Source organism: Phyllopteryx taeniolatus, chromosome 13, assembly GCF_024500385.1.
Source record: "Phyllopteryx taeniolatus isolate TA_2022b chromosome 13, UOR_Ptae_1.2, whole genome shotgun sequence".
Classification (NCBI taxonomy): domain Eukaryota; kingdom Metazoa; phylum Chordata; class Actinopteri; order Syngnathiformes; family Syngnathidae; genus Phyllopteryx; species Phyllopteryx taeniolatus.
The window spans coordinates 25,527,537-25,538,302 of NC_084514.1; the positions used below are offsets into that span (position 1 = coordinate 25,527,537).

The following is a 10,766-nucleotide window of genomic DNA, read 5'->3' on the forward strand; positions in this document are numbered from 1 at the left end:
CGTAACAGCCCAGTGATGGTTGTGCCGGCTGTTAAGCTATTTGCGGTGATCGGTCGTGGAGCGAACCAAGCTGATGCTAATGTGAATGCATGGACCAGCTCTTGACGCACTTTCCATATCGTGATCGGCATGCTAGTATCTTATCTTCTTGCTCCATTCACGGGACAAACACAAAAACAGTGTTTCAACTGACGGGAAAAATTTGTAAATATATTGTCATACACCAGTGATTCGTAACAGCCTGACTAACCAAAATGCCAGCCACATTGGGGGGAAAGAGGGGGGTGTTCAGAAACTCAGAGCGTTGTTGTAGTGTGTCCTTTAGTTATTCAGAGCGCCACACTCTGGGAGTGCCCTAGCGTCAGGCAGGACGAGATGTTTACAGTCAGAACTGACACATTCAATATGGCGGACGCACTGATGTATCCATGTCAATGGCCAATACACTCGTTCGTGAATTCATAGAAAAAGGAGCACGCTCTGCCTCTCTGAAGCATTATTAGGATTCACACATAGTGTCCGGGCAGGACACGCTCCGCTGCAACGTGATTGGCTCGTGATTGGGGGCAACACCCCCCTGATCAGAACCTGAGTGGTGTTCTGTTATTGGACTTCTGTGCTCATCACGGATTGTCCATAACGAACACCATGTTCAAGAATAAGGGTGTCCTCGTGTGCACTTGGCACCAGGACACCCTAGGTTGCAGTTCGATGATCGAGTTTGTGGTCGTGCCATCAGACTTGCGGCGGCATGTCTTGGACACTCAGGTAAAGAGAGGGGCTGAGCTATCAACTGATCGCCACCTGGTGGTGAGTTGGCTCCGATGGTGGGGAAGATGCCTGGCAGGCCCAAATGTATTGTGAGGGTCTGCTGGGAACCTGTGGCATAATCCCCTGTCAGAAGGAATTTCAACTCCCACCTCTGACAGAACTTGGCTCCTGTTCCAGGGGAGGCGGGGGACATTGAGTCCGAGTGGACCATGTTCTGCGCCTCCATTGGTGACGTGGCCGACCGGAGTTGTGGCCGGAAGGTTGTCGGTGCCTCTCATGGCGGTAATCCCCAAACCCGTTGGTGGACACCAACGGTGAGGGATGTCGTCAAGCTGAAAAAGGAGGCCTATCAGGCCGTTTTGGCCTGTGGGACTCCTGAGGCAGCAAATGGGTACCAGCTGGCCAAGCGGAATGTAGCTTTGGTGGTCGCTGAAGCAAAAACCTGGACGTGGGAGGAGTTCGGTGAGGCCATGGTGAAAGACTTCCGGGCAGCTTCGAGGAAATTCTGGTCCACCATCTGGCGTCTCAGGAGGGGGAAGCAGTGCACCATCAACACTGTGTATAGTGGGGATGGGGCGCTGCTGACCTCGACTCGGGACACTGTGAGTCGGTGGGAAGACCTCCTCAACGCCTTCCCATGAGGAAGCAGAGTCTGGGGTCTCCGAGGCTGGCTCTCCTATCTCTGGGGTTGAGGTCACCGAGGTGGTTAAAATGCTCTTCGGTGGCAAGGCTCCGGAGGTGAATGAGATTCGCACGGAGTTCCTAAAAGCTCTGGATGTTGTCGGGCTGTCCTGGTTGACATGCCTCTGCAACATCGCGTGGATATGGGGGACTGTGCCTCTGGATTGGCAAACTGGGGTGGTGGTCCCCCTTTTTAAGAAGGGGGTCTGGGGGGATCACACTCCTCAGCCTCCCTGTTAAGGTCTATTCAGGGGTGCTGGAGAGGAAGGTGCGTCGGGAAGTCCAATCTCAGATCCAGGAGGAGCAGTGTGGTTTTCATCCTGGCCGTGGAACAGTGGACCAGCTCTACACCCTTGGCAGGGTCCTCGAGGGTGGCCGAAGGCAGGGACCTTGGCAATCCGATACCCGGCTACAGAAGCTACCTCTCTGGCAGGGAAGGAGCCCGAGCTGGTATGTGAGGTCGAGAAGTTCCGACTAGATATAGTCGGACTCGCCTCCACACACAGCTTGGACTCTGGTACCAGTCCTCTCGAGAGTGGTTGGACTCTCTTCCACTCTGGAGTGGCCCACGGTGAGAGGCGCCGAGCAGGTGTGGGTATACTTATTGCCCCCCGTCTTGGCGCCACCAAACCACCAAACAGCAGTTCAGAGTACCGACTCTTTTTTGAGTCCTTGGAGGGAGTGCTGGAAAGCGCTCCCGCTGGGGACTCCATCGTTCTGCTGGGGGACTTCAATGCTCACGTAGGCAATGACAGTGAGACCTGGAAGGGCGTGATTGGGAGGAACGGCCCCCACGATCAGAACCCGAGCAGTGTTCTGTTATTGGACTGCTGTGCTCATCACGGATTGTCCATAACAAACACCATGTTCAAGCATAAGGGTGTCCATACGTGCACTTGGCACAAGGACACCCGAGGTCGCAGTTCGATGAACAACTTTGTGGTAGTGTCATCGGACTTGCGGCCGCATGTCTTGGACACTCAGGTGAAGAGAGGGGCGGAGCTGTCAACTGATCACCAACTGGTGGTGAGTTGGCTCCGATGGTGGGGGAAGATGCCGGTCCGACGTGGCAGGCCCAAACGTATTGTGAGGTTCTGCTGGGAACGTCTGGCAGAATCCCCTGTCAGAAGGAGTTTCAACTCCCGCCTCCGACAGAACTTTGCTCATGTTCAGGGTGAGACGGGGGACATCGAGTCCGAGTGGACCATGTTCCGCACCTCCATTGCTGAGGCGGCCGACCGGAGCTGTGGCCGTAAGGTGGTCGGTGCCTGTCGTGGCGGCAATTCCCGAACCCGTTGGTGGACACCAACGGTGAGGGATGCCGTCAAGCTGAAGAAGGAGTCATATCGGGCTTTTTTGGCTGGTGGGACTCCTGAGGCAGCTGATGGGTACCGGCTGGCCAAGCGGAATGCAGCTTTGTTGGTCGCTGAAGCAAAAACTCGGGTATGGGAGGAGTTCGGTGAGGCCATGGAGAAAGACTTCCGGTCAGCAGTGCCACATCCGCACTATACACAGTGTTGATGGTGCACTGCTTCCCCCTCCTGGATCGGATTTTCCTCTAAGCCGCTCGGAAATTGTTCTCCATGGCCTCACCGAAATCCTTCCACGTCCGAGATTTTTCTCAGCAACCACCAAAGCTGCATTGCGCTTGGCCAGCCGGTACCCATCAGCTGTCTCAGGAGGAGACAGCTTCTTCAGCTTGACGGCATCCCTCACCGCTGGTGTCCACCAACTGGTTCGGGGATTGCCGGCACGACAGGGACAGACTATCTTACAGCCACAGCTCCGGTCGGCCGCCTCAGCAATGGAGATGCGGAACATGATCCACTCGGACTCAATGTCCACCACCTCCCCTGAGACGTGGGTGAAGTTCTGCCGCAGGTGGGAGTTGAAACTCCTTCTGACAGGGGATTCTGCCAGACGTTCCCAGCAGACCCTCACAAAGGTTTGGGCCTGCCAGGTCGGACTGGCATCTTCGCCCACCATCGGATCCAACTCATCACCAGGTGGTGATCAGTTGATAGCTCCACCCCTCTCTTCAAAGGAGTATCCAAGACATGCGGCCGCAAGTCCGATGACGCGACCACAAAGTCGATCATCGAACTGCGACCTAGGGACACCCTTATGCTTGAACATAGTGTTCGTTATGGACAATCCGTGGTGAGCACAGAAGTCCAATAACAGAACACCACTCGGATTTCCTAAAACTCACATTTTACCACACAAGCATTCTATTCCATGCTCCGTCCCAACACTTCTAATCAGCAGCGCCCGGATGGCATCTAAGAGCCCAAGTGATCACAACAACAGCTTGCTAAGAGTAGGGAGTAAGAGTGAATGTTGCTTGCTTAAAGGGGTTTATTGACACGCCAGTTGAAGTTCACTGTAAAACTACATTTACAAAAAAAAAAAACATTGAATGTTCAAATACATCATCGACTTTGTTTTTTTTTCTTCGTTTTTGTTCACAAAATCGCTAGCTCAAAGCTAAGACAATGAATGAAAAAAACCACGAGCAAACAAAAATTAGCATAAAACTTGCAGCACTTATATCTCTCAAAATAATGAATATTGGTACGCAAATGCTGTATAAACACATACAAACAGGCAATATAACAATACTCCCAGGCATATATTCTTCACACTCTGTGAAAAACGAGTTATATTAACAATATTCCATTGTGACTTCTACTATCTTTGTCACTGCAACTGTGTATCTTATTGCATCCACCAAAATGCCTCTCAGAGGCCAAGACGTGCACAGCAGGAATAGCGATCCCAACAATACACACACAGAGACAGCTGAGCACCTCGAGCCTCCGAATTTATTATCTGCCACAACATCGTTAATAAAACTAAACTGCAGTTGCATCAAGAAGTTCTCGTTTATTGCCGCACATGTGGCGAAAGAAAATAATGTTCCCACCATGTACTGACAGCAAAAGGTAACTTAATTGAACTTTATTACTTTGCACTTCAAAAGTATAATTTCTCTGTATAATTTATTAAGTTTATGTTTCATTTTTTTTCCCAATTTATATTTTGTTTCAAATGTAGAATATGCTCATGGTTTAGTTAAACAGTGGTTATGTTGCAATTTAAATATATATATTGTTATTAGTTTTACTGTAATAATTTTTCAGGGTTTTCTAATATAATTTTAATTGATTTTATCCAATTGGAGTACATTCTTATTTTACTGTATTAAACCAGTGGGAATAATTAATGGGCCAGTTTTTGTCATACCTACTTTTGCTGATTATTGTTCTCTGTTTGATTAATATCACTTGATCATCCCTTTCCTAACATTCCACACTACAAAATTAGTAAAGAATGTATGATTATTGCTGATATCAGTATCAGCCAAAATACTGTGTGTGTGTGAGAGAGTGAGTGTGTATTAAACTTTTTACCAATCTGATCGGTCTGATTGGTACCTGCCGATAATTAGTATTTTATGGTGATCGGCTTAAATGTCATAATTTGACGATCGATATCGGCTCCGCAAAAGACGTTCACTCCGCATCACCATCGTGCACAGTATATTTGAATCCAAAAGCTGGTTTATTTTTAGCCTTGTCGTGTGTCTTTCGACATAGTACTGTAAATATCTGACAACCAATAAAGTTATTTAAAAAAAACATATCGGCTGTGTGGGACAGACAACACGTCTGAGACGGACAATATGTAATGCGTGGATCAGACTACAAGACAAATTTGGTCTTTCACGATTAGACTATGTCAGACTACTGCACTATTGTGTAAAGCTTTTACGATCACTGGGCTTTATCTTGTCAACTCAAACGCGACCGGATACACTCGTTACCATGGCGATGACATCGCGACGCATGTATTTTAAAAACAAAATGGGGGGGGGGGGGGGGGGGCGGAAATGTGTGCTGGTAGTCACCGGTGCTCAGGAGATTATGTTCATTTAAGGTTTGGTTGAGGTATGTTTCCGTACTTTTAATATGATACTGCTCGCAAGCAGGCAACAAAACGTTATGTCGCCGAGCAAGCTAGTGCTGGCACTAGCAGTTGTGTAATTTAATTAAAATAAAGTAATTCAACTACAGTAAATTAGCTCCCATTATTTCTGTCATGTTGCAATGTTGATTTGACCTGACTGATTACAATACATGACCTGACTAAAGCAGTGATTTCCAACCTTGATGTAGCGGTGGCACATATTTTACAATTGGAAAATCTCACGGCACACCAAAAAAAAAAAATAAATATATATAATATTATATATATATATATATATATATATATATATATATATATATATATATATATATATATATAATTGTATTAAAGTATTTGTCTTGTGACATTTTCTTACCTTTTACAAAATATTGTTTGATCTTACTAGCATCAAGTATTTTTTTTTCTTTCCTCTGCCTCACTCGGTCACATTTCTCATACACGTGCTCTCTATCTAAATACATTACACATTCAACTTGATATTTTGAAGACAGATTTATTTAATATTAACACACAGAGAACTTATGCTGTTAATATATGGTGGCTAGTAGTACATCTCAGGCATAAAATATTTAAAATATTAAAAAATACATTATAAATATATAAAAATATATTTATTATAAATAAAATATTTTAAAATATAATTTTTAATTCATTATTTACGACAGAATAAATGGCACGTTTGAATATACAGTATAAATATGAGTGGCTGGCACAGTCAGTTTTAAAAAGTCAATTTCTCATCACAAGCACTCGCATACACTCATATATTCACAGCATCAGGTGAACATGCCTTTATCATTCAGTGACAACTTCCATCCATCCATCCATTTTCTGAGCCGCCCTCTCCTCACTAGGGTCGCGGGCGTGCCTGAGCCTATCTCAGCTATCATCGGACAGGATGCGGGGTACACCCTGAACTGGTTGCCAGCCAATAGCACAGCACATATAAACAAACCAATTGCACTCACATTCACACCTATGGGCAATTTAGAGTCTTCAATCAATCTACCATGCATGTTTTTGGGATGTGGGAGGAAACCGGAGTCCCCGGAGAAAACCCACGCAGGCACGGGGAGAACATGCAAACTCCTCACAGGCAGGGCCGGGGATTGAACCCCGGTCCTCAGAACTAGGAGGCAGACGCTCTAACCAGTCGTCCACCGTGCCACCTCAGTGACAACTTTTCGAACAAAAGTTATTACAAACCATGCATTTTTAATCCAACCCTTCTTCAGTCTTTCAGCTCTTTCAACAGATTTAGGTCCAACAGCTTTCATTAAATTGAATAGTCTGGTCTGTGTTCTTGTTTCGGCCATTCTCCAGTGTTTCGCGGTAGAAAGGTTTTTGTCAATAGATGTTTTAATTTGTGCTCCACCACAGCATTGGATGGTGTGCAAAACAGTTTACCGCCACTCTTGTGTATAACATCGGAAAACTATTGTGCACAGTCTTGAGACGAATTTTTGTTTGTTGGGAGATGAGACGTTCAGGTCACATATACCTTCAACTTGGCAGTGCATGTGTTACGTTTGGGCGGGGAATTGCTATGATTGGTGGAACTTGCGGAAAGCTCTGATGATTTGTCCAATTCGCAGAAAAGTTGCAGTGATTGGATGTTATTGCAAGCTTGTACATCATTCACGGGGACTGGTTGCATTTGTGTAAATTGGTGCCATTGCGACAAGTGTTGAAATAAGTGATGAACAAGATAAGTGTTGATGTAAATAAGATAGAATTGTTCAATGTGAATCTTGAATATGGACATTTTCTGCTAAAGTAATGCAGCAGCATGGAAAGCTTGAAATCATTTTGATGGTTTTTGTACTGATTAATCGTACCTAACTGACCGACATTCTTTGTATAATAGTAACTCTGGTAAATGCCTTGTTTTCTCCTCCAGATGTGACTATCAGTGCACCAGATGAACAGTCCATCATGACATATGTATCACAGTTCCTTGAGCACTTCCCTGGGATAGAGGAGGTAATAAATCCCTTAACGTGCATGTATGTTATGTTTCTTTCATCATATTGTGTTCAAAACTAATCTGATGATGAGTGCTATACTGATTTTTTTTAATTTTGACTTCCTTAGCAAAAAGAGAGTTATCCACTCATCGAAAGGAGTATCTCTGTGGGACGACTCAACTTCTGTGACCATGACACCCACCATTTGGGAAATAGTGTTCATAGCAGTAGAGTGAGAGAGAGGTGCATCATGTTCCAGATGGACTGTGCACAACCTCCACCCCAAATCTTATTTTCTTTTGTGTCAGAGAACAGGGCGTCCGTTCCACCATCGATTCAACCAGCAATATCTCACACATGGTCTAGTGAAGACTTCTTACTTCATTCCACCTGCATGGAAGACAATTTAAGTAGTGCAGAAGAAAATGCTGAGGAACCTACAGAAGAAGTCTTAACCAACTTAACCAGTAACTCTCTACAATTAACACACAGTCACTCTTTCTTTGACTCTATGTTGCCTGAGTTAGTGAAAACTGAGTCTGTCATGGGCGATTCTGCTATCAGCTCTCCAGATTCCTGGGTGGAGAGCGAGGATGGAGTAGTTCCAGAGAAATGTTGTGAGAGTCAACGTGACAATTCATTGTGTGATTGTACAACACCTTGTGATATGTACTGTGCAACCCATGTGGAAATTACTTGTGCTGATGGAGGATCTGTCCCGATTACATGTGAAGTGCCAGATGACCAGTCAATTACTGAGACATATATTGATGAAGGTATTTTTTCACTAAACTCCATGGATGATATACAGGTGAACGTCCAAAAAGAAGAAGAAAAAGAAGAAGGGGAGTTGGATTACAAGGGAGTTGGAGAAAAGAAAGAGGTAGATTTCAAGAACCAAACCGAAGACATTTTACCAAAACCGCTGAAAAAACTTACATTGGAAAATGCACATGAGAACAAAGATTTTAAGTTTCGACAGACAAATGCAAATTATCCTCTTAAAGATGAAGCACCCTCACAGGAAGAACCTCCAGTTAGAAGACGGTCATCATTAGGAGCTCAAGAAGGTGATGATACTAACCAATTCCATGCGTATCCAAAAACTGAAAAGCAACTCTGTTCTAAGCAAGAATTTTCAGAGGTGTTAAGTGTTCCATCAACTTCTCATGAAGAACAGGAATGTTTGAAGCGAGCTATGGACCCTGTGAGGAATTCACAGGTGAATGAAAAATGTATTCATTCTCAAGCTGTCAATGGAGTTGAATTGGAAAATCAATGTTACAAAACAGATTGTCAACATAAACAAATGAGTGCAAATTCTATTGGGAAAGATGAAGTATCCCTTGACGTTGACCCCCTTATTGTCCACTGTGACACAGATAAATTTGCCTCATGTGGCGATGACAATCAATTGGAAAGTGATAATACTAACCAAGCCCAATGCTTTATCAAAACTGAATTGCAACCATATTCTCACAAACAACATTGGCAGCAGGACAGTGTTACACCAAGATCTTATAAGCAAGATTTCTTGAAGCAAGCTGATTCACAAGTTAATGAAGGACAGTTTGATTGTCAGAAAAGTCTTAGGGGGGTAAATATTGACACTGTGTTTCAATTGGAAGAGGAATGGGAGAAAACAGTGTGTTCATTGCAGGACAGAAGAAAGGAGTCAGGAGAAAACATTTTACCTGTTGAGGTGGTTGCAGAAATACAAAAGGAAGCGATTGGTTACCCAGATCTTCAAGCAAAACTGAACACAGAGAACCAATATGGAGATTCAAAAATAAGTTCAAACCAGAACGCAGAAAGTTATCCTGTGAATACAGAGGACATGTCTCCAACTACAGAAACAGCTGGACACCATGATGATCCACAAAAGAACACTTTTGATTCGGATAACCCTCAGCCCCTAGGAAAGAATAGTGACTTATGTTATGAACCACTTGGTTCATCCGCGAAAATGAATGATTTTTCCACAGACTTCAGCCATGCTAGTGACTTTATCGAGCCGATGGATTTGTTTTACCCATACAAAAGGGAAGCTCTGTTTCCAGAGCCACTTGATAATAAAATGCAGAGCCGGCCATCTGTTTTGAGTGTCACAGCCCTTGAGCCAGCTCCGGCTTGCGAGACTGTACCTGAAGATCAACCACTTTATCTGATGGATGAAGACTTTGTGAAGTTGCTAAAGGAAGACACGGTATGTAAAACTCCCAACTATTATGAAATTTCCATGATGTCATGTGATTAATCGAGCCATAAGAATAGGAGGATATGCATTCTCAGTTAACTGATAATTGAACCTCAAAATTGAATATTTTCCCATTGGGGAAAGGTTATATTATTAAAGGTTATCTTATGTTTTTAAAAAAAAATTATTTAATTTTTTTTATTTATTGAGGCCTGTTCGGCTGTTAGGTCAAGCAGAATGAAAGATCTGTATTCCCTTTATGCCTGTGTCACAGTGGAGTTTTTAAGCTTCTGCTGTGGTTTCTTAGTTTTATAATTGAAGTTTATTGAGAATCAGAGTCGAACAGAACCAAGTTTCTAGAAGGGAGAGAGAAACGAAAACAAAAGACAAAGCACTAATTGTAAACAGGATGAGAAAAGTAAGTCATTACATTATCTACAACAATGAAAATTTAAATATCAGTGTTGCATAGGGTTGTAGTGCTACACCCTGTGAGGGAAGGACAGGACAAGATAGAACAGGACAAGGGCAGGAGAAGAAGCATGCAGGACAAGGGTCGTGAACCCGGCTGTACAACTGAAGTGTGGTGGGATTGACTATGTAAATTATAAAAGTCCATAGGACGAGAGTGTGAGTGAGGGGATACACAAGCAATTCGCATATTCGTGAGTTATTTGTCACAATAAGTGCATGGCCCCACACCCAGTGAAAGAGTCCCAGGGGTGTGTGCCTGCGGACATATGCAAGTGAATTGATACCGTTTTACATGCACAAAGACTGACAGAAGTGTCCTGTAATTGGTGTGCCCGCACCGCGGAGGCTGAGGACCCCACCCAATCAATCGAGGGGCGGGATCGGTGGACGGGACACGTCCCACACTGGTCCGCCAGCCCCACCGAGGTGCCCTGGCAACTGGCCACCCGGTGGGGGCCGCAGGGACCAAAGTCGTGCATATACTGCTCTAATATATTGGGGCATTGTGGCTGATTGCTATTTTTGAGATTTGAGCGCTCTATTAGGGGATTTAGCGTAAGGTTAAAATCACCTCCCATAATAATTGTAGAATTGACTGACAAGTTTAACAAGTGTGAAAAGAGCGTGTGAAAAAAGGCTGGATCATCCTTATTTGAAGTGTATACATTGACTATTGTGTAAAGCTT

The 10,766-nt window shown here is 44.4% G+C and overlaps 1 protein-coding gene across 7 annotated transcripts in view; it reads left to right on the forward strand.

The window, feature by feature from the left end:
- LOC133487608 (nesprin-3-like) overlaps positions 1-10,766 on the forward strand; it is a 281,178-nt gene that overhangs the window by 229,846 nt on the left and 40,566 nt on the right. For all 7 annotated transcript variants that reach the window (XR_009791405.1, XM_061794480.1, XM_061794482.1 and 4 more), the window contains 2 exons: positions 7,343-7,425; positions 7,537-9,615. Coding sequence is in view for 6 of the 7 variants with exons in the window: in XM_061794480.1 (XP_061650464.1) it covers positions 7,343-7,425; positions 7,537-9,615 (2,162 nt within the window). In the remaining variant the exon portion in view is untranslated. The remainder of the gene's footprint in view (positions 1-7,342; positions 7,426-7,536; positions 9,616-10,766) is intronic.